Source organism: Osmerus mordax, chromosome 20 (genome assembly GCF_038355195.1).
Source record: "Osmerus mordax isolate fOsmMor3 chromosome 20, fOsmMor3.pri, whole genome shotgun sequence".
Lineage (NCBI taxonomy): Eukaryota > Metazoa > Chordata > Actinopteri > Osmeriformes > Osmeridae > Osmerus > Osmerus mordax.
The window spans coordinates 1,491,862-1,512,533 of record NC_090069.1 but is presented as its reverse complement, the minus strand read 5'-3'; the positions used below and the strand labels follow the sequence as shown (position 1 = coordinate 1,512,533).

Sequence of the window (20,672 nt, the reverse complement as noted above, 5' to 3'; positions counted from 1 at the left end):
TGTTGTGTCCTTGGGCAAGGCACTTCACCCTACTTGCCTCGGGGGGAATGTCCCTGTACTTACTGTAAGTCGCTCTGGATAAGAGTGTCTGCTAAATGACTAAATGTAAATGTAAACACAGTATCATTTTGAGCTGTTCTGCAATGTGGGTCTAACCACCTTTGTGGCCTTGTTGAGGAATCTTACTTTTAAGTTTATGAGTCGGCTTGACCGCTCTGCAAATGTTATAATTGATCTGATGACAGACCCTGGCCGCAGCTCTGTCAAGTACACCTCTAAGATCTGGGAACACTGGCATGAGTGCCTTTTTTAGCCCTTCTTTCCATGCATATTTCTATTTAATGAATTATTTGTATGTATCGTTTGTTTTTTGTGTTTTTCTTTGTGTTTTTTTATTTATTTTTTTACACCATGTGGGCCTTGAGCCTGTAATAAAGTTTATATATATTTTATACAGAATAAAAGGTTACATCTTCAATTTTTGCGACACCCTGAGACACACAGGGTTCAGAGCAGGAGCTGGAGATGGCAGTCTTCACAACAGCATAACCAAAAGCAAACAGGATCCTAGTGATGATATATACAAACGCTTTCGGTAACGTTAACCTGCGACAACGACAAAAAAAGTAGGTGGTGTCTAACGAAAGGTGTCTAACATTAAGGCAAAACATTGGATCGTTTCGAAAAAAGAGGAGATATTTATATCCGTTGCCTATGGCAATACTACTGTTACTTCAGTAGAGGCAGTGTGGTGCCAGGCCATGCCTGTGATGCTCTCCAGAGATGCTGGACATGAAAGATGGAGGGCCACAAAGGCCAGTGCTGCCTTCAGAAGACACATAGGTCAGCACCCAGCGCTGTTCTGAATAGGGTCGGTAAGGACACACACACACACACACACTCATTCACACACACACACACTCACCTCCCGCTACCTTCAAAGATCAGACTGGTGAGATGCTCCATCCCTCATACAGACACACACACACACACACAGCTTCCACTTTGATGTCAGTGATCCTATAGAGACACACAGATTACGCAACTGTTCCCTCTGGTCTGTGGAGCGCAAGGCCAGCGCAACCTGGTGGCATTTCAGCCAATCAATACCGCGAGTGGCAGACACGTCAGAGAGGAGAGGTCACAGGAGGAAGCTGCGATCAGCCGTTTCCCCCCCGACCGGCCCCTTGGCCACAGCCTCGTCCTCCGCCTCGACTAAAAAGATCACCCCGCGACATTTCGGCTGTACCGCAGCGGTAAAAACACACACTTCCGGACGTGTTTGTTGGTGTTAAGACCAGAGGGCGGCAGGGGCGGCAGGCTCACCGAAAGGCAGCTCGAAGCGCGTGTCCAGCAGGAGATGGTGGGGCGTCTGGTTCTTGGTGCCGTAGATCTCGTCTGCCTTCATCAGAACCTCGGAGTCCAGCGCGGTCCACTCTCCTGAGCCCTCCTGCAGGGAGGCAAGAACAAGCCGCACGGACGACTTCAAAAGGGAGCACGATCAAAGGATCAAACGACCACCATTAAGTAGGATTACCATTCATCCTGACTCCACGTAGACTTGCTCTTACCTCTATGTTTATGGATGTGTGTGTGTGTGAAAGAGATTGCGAGCAAGCGTGTGTGCGTGAACGTAACAGAGGTTGTGTGTGTGTGTGTGAGGGTCTGTGGGAGTGTGTGAGCTTGAGTGAGACAGAGAAAGAGACAGAGAGATTGAGAGTGTGTTCTCTGCAGCAGTCACCTCCTCTGAATGGTGGATGTGCTTGAGGGGCATCCAGGTGGTCCCCAGCATGGTGTCCCAGATGAGGCCCTTGTTCCACACCTCCACGACAAGCCCCAGGTCCAAGTTGTTGATCTCACTAGAGAGGAGGATAACACACACACACACTCTCACTGTCCAAACGCATATTTCCTTCAACTTCCTGTTCCATTCGCTCAGCCGGAGTGCAGACAAACAGCAATAAAGCAGCTTATCTCATTCCCTCGTCCCCCCCACGTCGCCCCCCACATCCCCCCCCCCCTTCTCATTAGCATGCCCCCCCAGTGTTAGTAAACGCAGCGGCACCGACAAAAGACGAGAGATGAGAGAGAAGATTATCAAAGAGGGAGAGATAATTAACAAGAGATGCGTGGTGTTACCATGGCGTCTGGGCGAACAGGTGCGACACAAAAAGCTCTGCTCTCACACCTACGCTCAGGCCACGCCCACATAGGAAACTTCAAGAAGCTTCGGGCTGTTGAGACTGCTGTGATCTCGGTAGGCCCGTTTCAAACTCGTGCAAAAGTGGATTTGACTCCAGCAGTCGCTCCAGGGGGATGCCCATCTCTTCTATCGTTGGGGCTACGAAGTCTTTTTCAGCGACAGCGTTTTTCGCGTCGAACAAAAAAGTAAACACGTTTTTTAGGAGCCGCACAAAGCCAATAGCCTCGGCCATCAATCACCGGCTGACATCACTTTCATCTCTCCCTCCCTCCTCTCTGCAGTGTAAATTGTGGAAGCATGAAAAGACCCCCCCCTCCCCCCCCTCCCTCCCCCCCCAAGGCCCCACCCCCTAGTGTTGTGTAAAAGCGGAATTTAGAAACCCATTAATGTTTCATCAGAGGTTTTTTTTTTTTCCAGAGCGATGAGACAGGGATGAACAGACTCGCACCACGGGAGCTTCTACAAGCTTCTGGAAAAACAACGAAGAACAACTACCGCTGCCTCCACAGCCTTTCCTCCTCCGCTGGTTAGACGTCGAAACACTTAAGAGAGACGAGGCGGGGAGTTGGAATGGAAGGGTTAACTAATTGATGGGTTTCCACAGCGACAGATGGTATTCTGAGGCTTCGAGCGAAGCGAACGACCGTGACGTCGCTCTCCTCAACTTCCTATTGATTTCTCTCCCCCTCGGCGATGGGAGAAAAAGACAGTGCCACTTCCACAAAGACAAAAAAACATCATCCTCGCTGAATGTTTTGCTAGGCTCTGAAGTGTTAACAGCGTGCAGCTTGTGATGTGTTGGGGGGTTAGTGCAGCATGTGAAGACTGTGTCTCTGGCGGGGTCAGGTGGCTGAGCGGTTAGGGAGTCGGGATAGTAATCAGAAGGTTGTTGGTTCGATTCCCGGCCATGCCAACTGACATTGTGTCTTTGGGCAAGGCACTTCACCCTACTTGCCTCGGGGGGGAATGTCCCTGTACTTACTGTAAGTCGCTCTGGATAAGAGCGTCTGCTAAATGACTAAATGTAATGTAAATGTCTCAGAGGTACAGGGTGATATCATGACCAGGTGATTGAGCTCGGTCTTCTTGAGTGTTTACCATGACGATATCATAACTCATTATACACTTGTGCCGTCTCAAGGAGGATGCCTTGGTGCCATGTTTATAGATCTACGAAATGACCTGTGACACTGGTGCGGCAAGCGCTCATCCGAGCTAACCCTTGACCCCGACAACAGGACTGGCTGGATGTGACGGCAGAGGTCTGGGTACAAGCCTCGGACCGGGACAGACACACACCTTGCTTGCTGGACATCGGTTCTAACACCGGGTGATCTGTCTAAACTAGCCCCGCTGACGGTAAACAAAATGAGCTAATCTGGGTCAGTGAAACACCCTGGTCACGATGAGCTCACGCTGCTACCTGGATACAGGTGTCGCTCCATCGCAACAGGAGCATCCAGCAGAACCAGTTCAACCAAGGCAGCGGATTATGTTCTCACGAAAGAAAAAGCTTTGAGGAAAAACGTCTAATTTCCCTCAAGCTGAACCACACACACTGGTTTCAGTTCGAACTCGTTGCACTAACAGGGAGTCAGGTGGCTGAGCGGTTAGGGAAGCGGCCTAGTAATCTGAAGGTTGCCAGTTCGATTCCCGGCCGTGCAAAATGACGTTGTGTCCTTGGGCAAGGCACTTCACCCTACTTGCCTCGGGGAGAATGTCCCTGTACTTACTGTAAGTCGCTCTGGATAAGAGCGTCTGCTAAATGACTAAATGTAAATGTAACACTGACTACCTGATACTCGATGCACACAGAGGAGTAACAGGTGGAGGCTAGGTAGCGCTTCACACATGGGACACCGTTGAGCGACGGTCATTGTCAAGTTAAACCGGCGCAGCGCTCACGCTCAGGGTCTGGAAAAACAAACAAAGCTAGAATAAAGTACACAAACACCTCTGCCAAGAGACTGGATGCCCTGAATACCACACACAGGTCAACTGGAAAGAGGGGAAGCGAAACAAATGAATAATGAGAAGGAAGTGAATGTCTGGGCCAAAAATAAATACATGCCACCTGTGCACTCAGGTACCAGCGCAACCTCATTCCTGGAAATAGGAGAAAGTGGCAGGCCGTGTTTACTTCCTGATAAACAACCAACCGAGCTGCAGAGTAGCAGTGTTTCAGCAGCATCAGAGACGACCCTAATACATCTCTCCCTTCAGCTTAAGTGATTGCTTCAGCATGACCACAAAAGCCAATCAGCACCTGGCTCTCATTCAGACTGATTAGCCCCGCCCTACTCTCTTTGTCAACAGAGTTTGGCACAGTTTCTGTGTGTGTGTGTGTGTGTGTGTGTGTGAGAGAGAGTGTCTGTCTAGCTGTGTGTGTGTGTGTCTGGTCTGTATGTACATGTGTATATGTGCGTCTGACCTGTGTGTGTGTGTGTGTGTGTGTGTGTGTGTGCGTGTGCCTGGTCTGTATGTACGTGTGTGTGTGCATGTGTCTGGTCTGTATGTACATGTGTGTGTGTGTGTGTGTCACTTACAACATGAAGTCCTGCTCCCAGCAGGGCTTGTCTCCTCGCACCGTGATGGTGGTGCTCTTCACATTCTGCACCTTCAGCGTCACGTAGGAGTTATACTTATCTGGAACACAGACACACACACATGCAAACATGTACAGTACTTGGATACACACTGTATATTTAAGCGACATCACCCGAGAGGGAGTGCGTTACTGCTGAAGATCAACACGGCTGTTCAGAGTTCAGCTGGCTGTCACAAGTGCTGAAGATAATCACAGCCGTGTTGACGTTCATCAATAACACACAAGCAACGTGGGATATTGCGTTTACACAACAGTTCTACAAGCGGCGTGTATTAGTCAACAAAGTGACAATAGATTACGATTTTGATTGTTTTTCATCATTTATTTGGCAAGTGAGAGTCAGATGGATGAGCGATGAGGGAGTCGGGCTAGTAATCTGAAGGTTGCCAGTTCGATTCCCCGGCCGTGTCAATTGACGTTGTGTCCTCAGGCAAGGCACTTCACCCTACTTGCCTCGGGGGAGAATGTCCCTGTACTTCCTGTAAGTCGCTCTGGATAAGAGTGTCTGCTAAATGACTAAAATGTAAATGCTAGATATTAGATACGTCTACAGTCTTTCCCTCTGTCCCCGGTCAAACATCACCACAACAACATTTCCAAACGAAACGGCAACCAGAGATCCAACCACGCACGTTCTGGGCTGGCCAGCGTTTCAGAGTCAGTGAGTGACATCAAAGCTAGTGAGAGTGAACACAGATAAGTCTGTTTATCCCCACCCCCACCCCCACCAGCGGCTGACCCCGTTAATCTCCCATGAGGATCCCACACAGCAGATATAGCCCTGGGATCCTCCGGGTGATCTGATTCTCTTGCCAGGAATGGCTGGCTGGGTCTGGCTTGGCTAGCTAGCTAGCTGTGGGGTGGGAGGCTGGACGCGGGGTCCCCAGCCCCACGGCGCCCCCAGCCCCACGGCGCCACACCTCTCCCCCCTGACTCGGAGCTGGCAGGTCAGCCGGGATGACCGGAACAGCTGGGGCCCGTCTGGGGAACAGTAAAAGGTTCCAGTCAGCTCTCATAACGTCAGGATAAAGACCAAGGTGGATGCTGGGTCGGTGCCCCCTACAGGATGACGCACACCTCAGAGAGAGGGCCGGGGGGGGGGGGGGGGGGGGGAAGCCTCGGTGTCTCCAGTGTGTGGGATCCAGGGGTGCAGCCCAGTGGCAGGGCTGGTGTGGATCATACTATACCAGGCCAGGGCCCGACTAGGCTCAAATCGAATAGGATAGGACACCCCCCTCCCCTCCCCCCCAGCCCCAGCCCCAGCCCGGCCCACTGCAGTAGCTGCCAGCCAGGGGGGATTAGACAGCCCGTGACATAACCACCACTTTTCATTTCCTTTGCCTGTGGCGAGGGTGGGCCAACATGTGCCTGCAGATGCACTCTGCCAGCCAGCCAGCCAGACATCCAGCCCCCCTGCCCCACCAGCCCCCCTGCCCCACCAGCCTGACCCACCAGCCCCCCTGCCCCATCAGCCTGACCCACCAACCAGCCTGACCCATCAGCCTGACCCACCAGCCAGCCAGCCTGCCTGACCACTGCCTGGGTCAAACAGGGGGGTATGTGCCAGGATTACAACGGTCATCTCAACATCACGTAATCAGTGATGCTGCATGCTAGTCCACTGGTCTCTCTCATGCTTTTTCTCTCTCATACACACACACAATACCAGATAGACATCTCTTGTTTTAAATACACTTTCACACGCATGACAACCCCAAACACACGTAAGAAACGAAGAAAAACACACCAGGACGTGCGCTCGCTACATCGACTGAGCGCTTGCTCTGTCTATGCAACGTGGGAAAACCCAGATAGGCATCAGCTGTGCTTTTGTAGACTAATCATTTCGAACACCGTACCACATGTTTTCCCTGGGGTTACCAAGGTGACCCACACGCACACAAAACCATTTTTTGGACCGGCATCGACCACATCATTCAGATCAGTCAATAGAAGACCTTAATAAGGGGCCTGAATACCACAGACAGGAACACATTCCCAAGTGTATTTACGTTTCCCATAATGCTGCATGTTCCAGACAGCTGTGGGAGGAACTAACCTAATGGCCTCTGGAGGAAGAGGGCCTGAACTCCTAATTAATATCCCAGGAGAACAATACCGCGCGCACACACACACACACACACACACACTGCTTTAACTCAAGTGCCTGGAGACACTCGGACTAATTCGACCTCCCGCACAGCTTCTCCCCCCTCCGCGGGTGGACGCCTGTAAACACAAGTGAGAAGATAAGAGGGAGAGAGAGGAGGACATATGGATTAGATCAGAGCCACTTAGTGACTGTGGTGTCTCTCTACGTGACCTCTCCCCCCGGAGAATCAGGCCGACACTATCTGAGACACAGAGAGAGGAAGCCACCACCCATTACCATAACACACACACACAGGCATGTAGACACGTACACCTACACACACAATCGAAAATCAAACACACATAAAATGAGTCATATGTATAGCCTTAAGCTCACACAAAATCAGGCACACGTGGAAAAGGACTGGAGTTTGGGAAACTGTGTGTTTTTTCTGAGTAGATATACCTGTTTCCTAGCTCACAGAGCCCAACAATCTATCTAGTCCTCCTCCGCTTGCATGCTCCAGTCAAGCAACTTCATTCATTATTGACGCATGCAGAGTTTTTCCAATAAATTAGTCAGAAAAACACAGCCGGTTGGAAGGTTGACATTTACAAGTTGGACCCATCATGAAAGATGTACGGGCTAGACCTCATGTAGGAGATGTTCTGCTCCAACTGGGACAGTCAGTCGACCTGCTGAGTCGGTCTGGGTATCGGTGTACAGGGCAAGTCTTTGCACGTAGCACACATAACAAACGTTTAATTGCTACAAATTTGGTAAGTGCCATTCTATGGGCATCTGTGTCATTGCTTGTCATTTGAAACCGAAGGAAATTGACATGGGCTAACCCTAACCAAGGCCTCTTAGCAACGAAACAGGAAGATGTTATGAGGTGGTTGAATGAGAAGCGGTCCAAAGGACTGAGGCTGCAGAACCCGGACAGCCCCAGGGACACACATTCTTATCAAGTCTTGAGCTCCAGATACCACAGTTGGAAAATCATGACATAATTTGCCAGAAGCACACTTCAAGGTCTCGGTCTCTCTCTCGGTCTCTCTCTCGGTCTCTCTCTCTGTCTCTCTCTCTGTCTCTCTCTCTGTCTCTCTCTCTGTCTCTCTCTCTGTCTCTCTCTCGGTCTCTCTCTCGGTCTCTCTCTCGGTCTCTCTCTCGGTCTCTCTCTCGGTCTCTCTCTCGGTCTCTCTCTCGGTCTCTCTCTCGGTCTCTCTCTCGGTCTCTCTCTCGGTCTCTCTCTCGGTCTCTCTCTCGGTCTCTCTCTCGGTCTCTCTCTCGGTCTCTCTCGGTCTCTCTCGGTCTCTGTCTCTCATACATGACGCAGATCTACGTCAACTCCCGCCCAAGAGGTGAGTCTCACAGCGTGCTAAACATAGACCAGACACAACGTGTAAAGAGAAGCCATTATTCAGCAAACTCACTGCACATTAACCCAACTGGATGGCCATGATCCCAAATCACAACCTCAGCCTTAGGATACCGAGAGGGTGTCAAGATCGTAAAATCAGGTCATGTTTGTAGATCGCATAGAACTAAATACATAATACACAATGGGATTTCCAATGATGTGGATTCTCTCTGTGGCTGAGTCAGCGTGTTTACATATGGTCATGGAACACCTGAGCGACTTTTCAGGAGAGAGGAAGAAGGTTTTCAAGGAGACAGGAAGTAGGTTTTCAAGGAGAGAGAAAGTAGGTTTTCAAGGAGAGAGAAAGTAGGTTTTCAAGAGAGAGGAAGTAGGTTTTCAAGGAGAGAGAAAGTAGGTTTTCAAGAGAGAGGAAGTAGGTTTTCAAGAGAGGAATTAGGTTTTCAAGGAGAGAGGAAGTAGGTTTTCAAGGACAGGAAGTAGGTTTTCAAGGAGAGAGAAAGTAGGTTTTCAAGAGAGAGGAATAAGGTTTTCAAGGAGAGAGGAAGTAGGTTTCAAGAGAGGGATAAGGTTTTCAAGAGAGGAAGTAGGTTTTCAGGGAGAGAAGAACGTTTTCAAGAGAGAGGAAGCAGGTTCCAGGCCTCTGAATAGCTGGTCTTCCAACCCCCGGGACAGATATACGACACCTGAACCACTCCCCTGAAAAGAACCCTTGCAAGAGATTAGGATTAAACCACAAATCCCTTGTTTAAGTCAAAGATAAGGGTCACCAGAGGACCTGTAGGTGTGAGACACCAAACAGGTTTGGGAGTAATTGACTAGTCCATCTCTCTTACGCCATGTTTCTCCCTCTCTCTCTCTCTCTCACTCCATCTTTCCCCCTCCCTTCGTCTCCCTCCGCTCTCTCTCCCTCAGTCTCTCTCTCTTCCCCCCCTTCATATCTCTCCCTCTCCTCCATCTCTCTCTCCCTTCTCAGTCTCTTTCTTTGCGGTCACAGTGTTTATGGGAGAGGCGTGAGTGTAAACAGTAAAGTATTACCTAGATGGAGGGCGTGGGGATTTAGGCTTAGCCAGAACTGATCTGAGCTCACCTGTACTTGGGTGAGCTAGCCTCCATGTAGCCTAGGTGGCCTTCAGGTAGCCTAGCTAGCCTCAAGTTAGCCTTCAAGTACACACAGGATAAGACAAAGGATTATGCAATGCTAAAAATCAACCACCCATTGCTCAGCTAGAATTTGACTGACTGATCTACGAGAGAAAATGATACAACTGGCAGGCTGATGCAGGGTTTGTTTTGGTGTCACTGACTTTGTAGTATCATGTACAAGAGAACATGTCAGATGTCACCCATCTGAGGGGTCAGATGGGTGACATCTTTTACTGGCCCGATTCCGTTAGGGAATCGGGCCAGTAATCATAAGGTTGCCAGTTCGATCCCCGGCTGTGCCAAACGACGTTGTGTCCTTGGGCAAGGCACTTCACCCTACTTGCCTGTACCCACTGTAAGTCGCTCTGGATAAGAGCGTCTGCTAAATGAATAAATGTAAATGTAATGTGAAACTCACCTGAGGATCCGTGGAGTTTGGCTTTTTTCACTGGAAAAAGAAGAGAGACAACACCAATTAGTGTGATCAGAAATTTGACTTTTTAAGCTTGCTCTGGACATGACGAGATGCTAGTACCAAGAGATGTCACACCTAGCACTCTCTGACTGGTGACATGTTCTGACTGGAAAAAAAGCCCATATGTTTTGAAGTACCACCGAGATTCAAATACATGTGTTTGAGAGGCTTGGAGCCTATTAATATACAGACTACCAAAAGTACATGCTTAGGAGACAGTCTCTCATGGGGTGAGACACCCTCAGAGAGAAGGAAACAGCTCAGTGGTTAGATCTCTCGACTGCGCATCAAGCAGTCTCGGGTTCAAATCCCTCCCCTTTACCGTACGTCGATTTGGATCAAATCTGTCGGCTAAATGAATATGTGGATAATGAGTCCATTATCTCGTCAGGTGGACAGCACAGACAAGCTCAGACGGAACAGCTGTCCATCCAGCCAAGTCAGTCATGTCCCCTTTCACAAGACGGTCACGTGTCAAACACAAACGTATTAAATTCACCCCGGCATCGGAATCCAATAGAAACCGTCGCCCTCCACTGTGTAAATCCATTCAAGACATTCTTAAGTCTTTCCCTGAAAACGCTCACGGATTTCTAATATCTATAAATGGACCACTCGTATTGACGTCCAACTGGAAACAGCTGTAATCTTCCAGACTCAAATCCCTTAATACACAATCCACTCTTACGTGAAGCCCACCCTGATGCAATAAATTCATAATGCCGACCTTCGCAGGACCAAAGCACAGGGGCTTAGGGAGGGAGGCCCACACCGGTATGGCCAGCATCAGCCTACGCAACTGCTCTGCAAAGGGGTCAGATGCCTGAGCGGTTAGGGAATCGGGCTATTAATCAGAAGGTTGCCGGTTCGATTCCCAGCCATGCAAAATTACGTTGTGTCCTTGGGCAAGGCACTTCACCCTACTTGCCTCGGGGGGAATGTCCCTGTACTTACTCTAAGTCGCTCTGGATAAGAGCGTCTGCTAAATGACTAAATGTAAATGTGTGAAGCATCAACCATCACAGAGCTGAGGTATACATTTATAGATGTGTTTATCAGTCTGTGTCCATGACGACAGAAGGCATCTTTACAGATCTACAGAGAGCAGCCTGCACAAACAGTTGAGGTAAACAACAACAGAACAATGAATGATTACAGGCTTCTACAGGAACCGTCATTCCTTTTCTAAAACTCGAGGCCAGCAAATCTGTATTAGAAGAAAAACTCTGAGTTTATTTTTAGTGTCTGAATTTAAGACCTCTTTCAGTGTCTATACAATAGTGGTTATGGGATTGCAAGGCCCATCAAAGGGGATTAATGGTGATCCCTGCTGCAGCGTTATGTACCAGGGAATAACCAGTCAGCCAGAGATACCAGATGGGCCAGGATGATAGGAGTGGCGGCAGCCAGACATTAATACGGGACTCTAAACTCTACAGTGCACGTATAGTACGGCTCGCTCGCCGGGACTACTCTCTGAGGGCCTGAAGGCCAGCTGCCTGAAACGAGCGCGTCTTTAGCTGTTTAACCCTTGTGCTGCCTTCAGGTCACATGACCCAAAGGTTCATAACGAACCATCGTTGTGTTTACCCAATTTTACACAATACAGAAACAAATAAAAATAATTTTCTTTTAACCTTCGCAATGTGGGGGGTCTGAGACAGCCCAACGGTTAAAAGAAAAGGCTTCACTTTGTTTTTGTATGCGGTGAAGTTGTCGCAATACGACGGTGGGTCACAACGACTGATGGATCAGAATGACCCGAAGATAACACAAGGGTTAAGGTTGTTAGTTTGCCATCTTGCTGGTGAGAACGAGTGGCTGGGAAAGAGCACGAACACACACACAAAAGAAGGAGGGGTTGAAAATGAACAGATGAGAGAGAAAGAAAGAGGGAGAGAAAACAATAGAGGTACAACACAATGGAGCACCTACAAAGATATTTTTTAACAATTCCAACAAAGTCCAGGTATCATTTTCTGCTTGGCGTGTGAAAGCTCTCCGTTCATTCGAGACATGAGATGGAAAGAGGAAAAGGAATATATATATATATCGAGAGAAAGGGTGTGTGTGTGTGTGTATGTGTGTGAGTACAAGAGATGTCTCCAGTGTGGACTAGAGTTGAGAATGGAACCTACAGGCAGGCCTTATGTCGGAAGCAGCATAACGTCATTCAGACCAGGGGTAAACATGACACAGGCCCATAAAGCAGGAGGCCATTATAGCGGAAACTGATCCTTATCTCTCCTTCACTCGGCCCTCCCTCCATCCCCTGCGATCTGGATGCAGTGGGAAGCCCTTCCCATTTAGCCTGGGGCCGTGTTGCAGCCTGTCTCTGTCCTGCTGCCTGTGGACTTTACTCACCTGATGAGCAGTCAATGTTGTTTTTGCAAATTCATGAGTCACGATGATTTTTTTTTATTTTATTTATTTTATTTTTTTTAACCATAGCAAACAAGATACATTTAAAGAACACTTTCTGCCGACAGCTCAAATTTCAGGGTTTTCGTACAAAAGGTTACCCAAGATCTTCTACAGACATAAAAACTGATCACACACTCCTAATTCCATTGGGAATGATAACTTGTGGGAGTAGCCAGAAATACGGCACATTTGAATTTAAATTAAAGGATCTCTGCCAGCAAAGTCCCTGGATGATTGCCTGGTAGCGACTTGGTTTCTCAAGATTACCATACATCCTTTAAGTTGGGGTCAATCAGGGCGTTGCATGGCTGTGGGTCACGTGACGTTATTACCTTTTACGGACCATATTGTCCGTAAACAATACTTTAGGGTCAGACAGGAAGCAGGAAGTGAAAAGCAGGAAGTGGGCTTAGAATACTGCCGCTGATATTGTCCTGTATTTACGCTCAACTGGAGCTGATGAGGTGGCACCTATTGAGCAAGCAGGCCAGAGAGAGAGGGGGAGAGAGAGAGAGCAACAGATGGCCAGAGGATTACTGACAGAATCTCTCCGCTCGCGCTCTCTCTCTCTCTCTCTCTATAATTCCACTATCCCGTCTATCAACAGCTATGTCCGTTGGTCCTCTCATTTCCCTTTCCTTCCCGTGTTCTCAAACTTACCATTCCACTATTCATCGCACGCTGTATCAATAGTATTTAGGCCAATACATAACCTTCCGTCAGTTTCACTTCCTCAATGACAGATTAGTGACACAACTGACAAGGCTCTGCCAAAGTAAACCGCGCAGGCTACAAGTCAACACTGCTGATTTTATCATGCACACTGTGCCTTCTATGGCTTCAGATGATCACACACAGTAAATGTGAGCACCATCCCCTCCCTAAAAAACCACACGCGTGTTCATGTTCTCAAGGAAGAACCGCAAGATGTATTCAACTCAACTGCACACCTGACGTTTGAACAGGCTGGGCGTCCTTCCCTGGTCCTAGCCCTGGTCCCAGCCCCGGTCCCGGCCCCGGTCCCAGCCCCGGTCCCGGCCCCGGTCCCAGCCCCGGTCCCGGCCCCGGTCCCAGCCCCGGTCCCGGCCCCGGTCCCAGCCCCGGTCCCAGCCCCGGTCCCAGCCCCGGTCCTAGTCCCGGTCCCAGCCCTGGTCCCAGCCCTGGTCCCAGCCCTGGTCCCAGCCCTGGTCCTAGTCCTGGTCCCAGCCCTGGTCCCAGCCCTGGTCCCAGCCCTGGTCCCAGCCCTGGTCCTAGCCTGGCCTGATGCCCAGCAGGGGTTCATGTACCCACACATGGCCTTTCGGAAGGGAGACCACTTATCTACTGTGTAGAGATGTTACCATGGAGATGGGCCTTTTCTATGGCAATAGAAAAACAAAACCATGACGCTGCCGAACGGGGGAAGGGATGACTCACGTCAGCCAATCGCGTCGGCCCGGCCCGGCAGAAGCAGGACACCATTATCGCTAGCGAGCCGCCTAACCTCCCCCCAGCCTCCAGGTGTCAATGCGCTCACTCATGAATATGTGGAGGTTGAAGGGGGTTCTGAGTGGGTTCCTCTTCCTCTAGAAAAACATCCTAGACTGGAGCAGCCTTCAGGATGTTTAAGCATCGTCTTTGTGCTGTTTTGTTGAACGTCTGAACTGTACTGAATTACTTTCCGGTGGAAAATATAGACGTTCTGCACTGAATGATTAGATGACTAGACAATAGGGTGGAGTGGGAGAAGATGACAATTATGGAAAATCGCTATAGAACACAAACTTAATTAGGATACATTAAAACTAGGATACATTACATTTTAATTAAAATTAGGTCATTTCCTAGTTAAGTGTCACTTTGCAGCACACTTCTATTCTTTAAAAATGTAATTCTGAAAATAACATAAAATTGGCATATGCTAGGAAAAGCACTAAACAAAATCATAGTCTTGATTAAGATACATCTGAAGGACTATAATTGCCAGCAAGCCTCAGCCGTGTAGGATATATTTTTGCATCATAACCCATGATTCTGAGGCTGGCTTTCCGATAGAATCTATCAGTTTATCTGCAACACAAATGGACCTACACTCATAGCAAGACATTGATCTTCCTGTCGTGGCGGATTTTCCGCCGCTGTCGGAAAATATGGTTGTATTTTGACTATAATGACATTTTACATTGATTCATTGCATAAACACATGACCATGTCGTCTTAGGGCTTACGTGTGTTTCATTCTTAAAGACGAGGACACTGCCGAGAATGTCATTTACACTTCAAAAAGCAGTTTATGAACCCCACTATTTATTTTTGTTGTAAGTAGGCACAGATGCTGATCAGATGCATTAAACCATTTGAATGTAAATTCTAAAACGTCCACATGCTGAATAGCCTGATACTGAATATGAAATATGCCTAATTCATGTCCCTTGAATGTTTTGCTCAGAAACTCACTGGTTCATGTCCACTTTACTGGAACTTTGTGGAAAGCTGGAAAGCTAACGTTTGGTGACGTGCTCCGATCTCAAAATTATGTAATGGAGCTGACATCCTTCAAATACGGATGGCCTACAAATCAATAGCTAAAAACCAAAGCACCTGGCTAGTGCATTAATAATAAATACCAAAGTAGAATTTTCGACCAATAAAATAACATTGTCTTCAATTTGAAAAGAAAATCACAGCCTTAAAAGTTTAGGCGAAATGTCCCAGGAGCCTGCGGTAAAAGGATGGTATTTCATTTATTCGCTGTCCAAATTAAATGTGGTCTTTGTAAATGCAATTCCATGGAATACATAATTGAAATAACAGAAAGTAAAATCTGTAATAACTCACCCCGAACACATAGCAGAGACATGGCCAAAGCTTTCCAGTGACAGTCCTGGTTTCAATATTGGCAAAGCGTCTCACAATATGTGTAGTCCGTTCGGTAACATCGCAAATTTATACTCTGACAACTTTTACAACTTCTCGCTTCACTAGTGGACTTGAGACGATGGAGAAGGCGACACAAATGTTCGGCAGAGAGCTATAGCCCCCTGCCACGGGCACGCCATAACAAAATTCATTAGTGTAACCTGGGGGAGCAGAGTTAAGAGGGCGGTACCGAGGTACTTGTAAAATGACATCTATAGTGTCCATTGAGGTTGCACTCTGTCTAAGTAGGGCGGACCATACAGGGGATTGACCAATCAAAAAGCTATAGGGTAGGGATAGCTACAGGTTGAATGAACAGGTGGAAGGTAAAACCAGAGTTCTCTCCCTGGCACTCTAATTTCAGCCTAGAGATTCAGGAAATTCGTATCTACAGTCATTACTTATTTGCTTGCTAGCTCACATTTTTAATCTTCGTAGAATATTGTCTAGTTGTATGACATGGCAGGGGATACGTGGGCTGTCTTACAATAATTATGCCTTTTTTTTCATTGGTTAATATTTCTTGATGGAAATCCAGGCAAAATGCATGAGCAATGAAAAACAGATTGGTTAAAGCCATTGTCAATCATTTGTCGGATGAATTAAGACAACAGCGCCGCTTAGTGTGTTCCATTTATATACGTTATCCTTGGTCTTTAACGTCTGGCGAAAATAATAATAATTTTAAAGACAAAATATTTTCGAAAAAAGGGGTTGGAAAAAAACTTTTGAAAGCTTGAAAAACATTTTTATTTTTTATAAAAGTTTGCATCATTGATGAGTAGGCTACTTGAGTATTGTACTGTACTCTGTTCTAGGTTGAAACGATATTTTGAAAACACGTTTTAAAAAAACGTTTCGAAAGGTTGATTTTGAAAAAAAGTTTGGATTTTTGGGGAGGAAAGGTTAAAAAAGAAAAGAAATGCACCACCTGCTAACTCTGTTTAGGAAAGTATCAGTAGTATTAACGTATGTGAACGTTTCGTATGTGAATGTGTATGTGTTTCATATGTGTTTGTGTACGGACAGTCTTAATTATTTACTAAACGGCCCCTCATAAAATATGATCACCCGTCAAGATTGAATTAGTGTAGTGGGACGGAACTAAAGTTCTGTGATGTGTTTCCTATCGATATAGGTGGCGGTGTTCGTGTACCACATTGATGTTGTAACTTTCGTGATCGACGGAGGGTCACACATGAGAGCCGAGTTTAGTTAAGGTTCATTTGTTCAGCTTAAACACGTAGAAGTCACCGGTTAGCTTCGACAATATGCTTCGAACACTCTGTCGGACCGGCGGTGCCCTGTTAAAGGTAAAGTGTGGCATGTAATGTTATTTGTGTGTCATTATCCGGTTAGCCAGCTAGCTAACACGTTAGCAAGCGGCTCAGGGGAGCTAGATAGTATTTTCATTAGGATATGTATTCACTCATGTTGTACTATATACGGTGTTGAATTGAGAAAGCCAGGTACCTTTACAACAACTTCACGCAACAATCAAATGAGATAGCTGCATATAACTCAAATGTAATAGTAATTGTAGCTAGCCACCTAGTTCCAGTTTGCTGTACACTTTTGTCACGTGTGATGTTTCCTGATTGTTTAACAGCATTCACAGGGGACGATCCCACGGTTAACACAGCTGTCACAGGGAACGACCCCGCGGCTATGGGTGACACCAGCCCAGCAGCGATGGGCATCCAGTTTACCCATGAACACCGTGGTACTATTTGTGCCCCAACAAGAAGCCTGGGTAGTTGAGAGGATGGGACGATTTCATCGGATCTTAGTACCGGTAACTCATTGCTTTTATATTCTATAGACGTAATTTATTTCATACTCCAATGACATTATTTAATTGTGCAATACTGAAAACGAAACTAATTAAGGATATATTCCTCTGCCATCCTTTTCCTTTAGGGTTTGAACTTTCTCATCCCGTTTCTGGACAAAATACGTTACGTGCAGAGTCTAAAGGAGATTGTTATTGATGTACCGGAGCAATCTGCTGTCTCTCTTGGTTAGTAATCCAAGTTTTCATCCAAGCTGTTTACACAAACATCCCCACGGAAGTGGCTAACCTAACTTTATTCTTACAGATAATGTGACCCTACAGATAGATGGCGTCCTCTATCTCAGGATACTGGATCCATTCAAGGTTTGTATGGCATCCTCTTTCTAGAGTCCTCTTTCTAGTTCTGATAAAACAAAGGTAAGAAGTGTTGTTGTGTCTGGATATTGACTGATGCATCCCCCTTTCCAGGCCAGCTACGGAGTAGAAGACCCAGAATACGCCGTCACACAGCTGGCACAGACTACCATGCGCTCTGAGCTGGGGAAGCTAACCCTGGACAAAGTGTTCAGGGTGAGAGAGCACGCTGAATGATCCACTAAATCAGGGTTCTCCAATCCTGGTCCTCGAAGGGCAGCTGTCCTGCACGTTTTAGATGTTTCCCTGCTCCAGCACACCTGATTCAAATGAAAAGGTTGTTATCAAGCTCTGTGGAAGCCGGGTAATGACCATTCATTTGAATCAGGTGTGCTGGAGCAGGGGAACATCTGAAACATGCAGGACAGCGGCCCCTCGAGGACCAGAATTGGAGAACCCCTTCACATTTAGTCATTTAGCAGACGCTCTTATCCAGAGTGACTTACAGTAAGTACAGGGACATTCCCCCGAGGCAAGTAGGGTGAAGTGCCTTGCCCAAGGACACAATGTCATTTGTCACGGACGGGAATCGAACTGGCAACCTTCAGATTACTAGTCCGCTTCCCTAACCACTCAGCCACCTGACTCCCTACTACCCCTTCACAAAGGGGATAGTAGTTTGCTCCATTGGCTTTCCTTTATTCTTTCCTTACCGTCTGTCCGGCCCTGCAGGAGAGAGAGTGCCTGAATTCCAACATCGTTCACTCGATCAACCAGGCGTCCGACGACTGGGGGATCCGCTGCCTTCGCTACGAGATCAAGGACATTCACGTCCCACCGCGGGTCAAGGAGTCCATGCAGATGCAGGTGAGAGAAGACGGCTCACGCCACCAAGCAACACTTGGCGATACACAGTCGAGGTTCACGTTCAGCTGGGTTAAAACCAGCTTCACAGTTCTCATCGTGACACATCCTTAGGGACAGTGAATGACCTAGACACACACGACAGCACACCCACAATATACTATATACAAAGAATCAGATATTAATCTTAATCTCGTGCTGCTGTTTTCATCTATGAAATGTATTTGGTTCACTTGATGCTTTGGAAAAACAATTATTGTGGCATTCATGCCAATAAAAGCAAATTAGAATTGAATAACGACAGCGAGACTTCCGTGATCCCACTCCGGTGAGCCGATTATGATCCTTCCGCCTCTGGCTGTTCAGGTGGAGGCGGAGCGGAAGAAGAGAGCCACGGTGTTGGAGTCGGAGGGCACGAGGGAGTCGGCCATCAACGTAGCCGAGGGCCACAAGCAGGCTCAGATCCTGGCCTCTGAGGGCCAGAGGGAGGAGCAGATCAACAGAGCCTTCGGTGGGTTCCACAGCATCCTGGACACACTTTGCCAGATTCCTTCATGGCATCCTTGTGTCCCTTTACGGGTTTGGATGCGGTCCTGTAGGCGTATGTGAAGCCCTCTGTGACAATGTGTGTAAGAAGGGCTATTCAAATGCATTTGTTTTGATTGGTCATACTGTTTTCTGTTGGATTTGTGTCGGGTAGACATTGGAAGAGTATAAAATGTAGCAAGAAGAGCCTGTGTTTATGATGTCCCAATCTTTTACCCCAGGTGAGGCTAATGCAGTCCTAGCCAAAGCAGAGGCTAAAGCGAAGGCCATCCGCCTGTTGTCACTGGCTCTGACTGAACAGGTAAAGTTCCTCCCAATCTGACTATTAGATGACTATTTATAAGTTAGTTTATTTTGTCATCCGACCCCTCCACTGCAGAGCTGCCTACCTTGTCTGTCTGTGTGTGTGTCTGTCAGTGTCTGTCTGTCTGTGTGGTTGTCTGTCTGTGTGGTTGTCTGTCTGTGTGTCTGAGGATCTGTTGTTTCTCCCCAGAACGGGAATGCAGCGGCTTCCCTGAGCGTGGCTGAACAGTATGTGTCGGCCTTCTCCAACCTGGCCAAAGAGTCCAACACCATCCTGCTGCCCTCCAACTCAGGAGACATCAGCAACATGGTCACTCAGGTCCGCTTCCCCCGACAGACAGTTTTCACTTCACAATTTACATTTAGTAAAAAAAATGTAGAAAAAATTCTAGATTCCAGGCTGCTTGTAGTGACCGTGGTTCCACCTTTGTGTGTTTTCTCTCCAGGCCATGTCTATTTATGGAACCCTGGCCAAGCAGAACCCGATGAAGGTGGAGAGCGCGTCTTCAGCGAACCCAAATTCGGCAGCGGAGGGTTCCGCACCCCAGCAGTGAAGAACGTCCAGACGACACGTCCGGACGACTCGCGAGAAGAACAAGCCCCCTGGAACCCTGACAAGCAGAACCTCTAAATGCGGGTTCCCGTCTTTAGAACGTTACGGCTCAAAGAACATTACCAGCTGCAGCGAGCTGGACGATGACGCGGAGGGACTCGCCTTGATCAGCTTTCGGCCCAAGATTAGGATCTCATGATCATCGTCAATACCTAGAAGGCCTACACATCGCAGTCCGTTTACAGAGACACCAGTGTGGGTCATTCATACAGTCGAATGTCACTTTTTAAGTGTGTTTCTCAGTTCTTAACCATTGTACCATTTCAGTTGAAAAGGGTATAAACTGTCAGGGACATGTAGTGTTGTGTATCTTCTCTGCAGACTTTGAGTTACGATTTCTGTCCTCTACCATGTTTTCTGTATTCACTCTGTACTCATAAATTATAGACTTTTATGTACTTGAGGTTTTGAATGCCGACTCTATCCCTCCTTTGGACACAAATAATGTTATTTATGTACTTCAATAACTAAGAACTGTCATTGGTTGGGGAGGAGAGATTGGTATGGTCTCAGATGCATAATGAGTTCGCAGAGCACTTACGATCACCTCAGAGCTGTGGGAAGTGTGGAATTTTTTTTTCATTATTGGACAATGTATTGTTTAACACAATAGAAACCCAGTATCCAGCACCATTGACGAACCATGAAACACTTGATGAAGATATCACAGATAAAGCCAATTTAAGAAATTGGAACTAAGGGATAGTTGATGGCAAGCTGTCAATAAATATTGTTCAAGCAAAAAGCATTGGTTTGACTTTTTTTGGTAAAATAAAAAAAACACTCAATGCGTCCTATTGACGAACCTATGTTCAATTTTGTAAAAAGATAATACTGTAAAATGTTTCATATGCTCAACCAGAATTGAATCATGCAGCCACTACACTGCGCATGTCAGTAGAACGTAAGGTTACACCGAAAGGTTACCGTGTGGGAACAAGCGTTTCCGCCTAACCCCCATGCATGCCAA

General features: G+C 47.4%; 2 protein-coding genes across 2 annotated transcripts in view; one reads left to right on the top strand and one right to left on the bottom strand.

Annotated features, from left to right (window-relative positions):
- The window catches only part of unc13bb (unc-13 homolog Bb (C. elegans)), a 65,343-nt gene extending 50,067 nt beyond the window's left edge, over window positions 1-15,276 (bottom strand). The window contains 5 exon segments of the mRNA XM_067258006.1: window positions 1,327-1,450; window positions 1,742-1,859; window positions 4,750-4,849; window positions 9,849-9,878; window positions 15,147-15,276. Of these exon segments, the coding sequence (XP_067114107.1) occupies window positions 1,327-1,450; window positions 1,742-1,859; window positions 4,750-4,849; window positions 9,849-9,878; window positions 15,147-15,168 (394 nt within the window). The 5' untranslated portion in view covers window positions 15,169-15,276.
- A 1,122-nt stretch (window positions 15,277-16,398) lies between these two features.
- stoml2 (stomatin (EPB72)-like 2) lies at window positions 16,399-20,450 on the top strand. The gene is made up of 10 exons (XM_067258230.1): window positions 16,399-16,540; window positions 16,837-17,022; window positions 17,148-17,247; window positions 17,327-17,385; window positions 17,491-17,592; window positions 18,109-18,243; window positions 18,607-18,751; window positions 19,008-19,087; window positions 19,280-19,408; window positions 19,536-20,450. The coding sequence occupies exons 1-10, from the start codon at window positions 16,499-16,501 to the stop codon at window positions 19,641-19,643; spliced, it is 1,086 nt and encodes a 361-aa protein (XP_067114331.1). The 5' UTR covers window positions 16,399-16,498; the 3' UTR covers window positions 19,644-20,450.
- The last annotated feature ends 222 nt before the right edge of the window (window positions 20,451-20,672 follow it).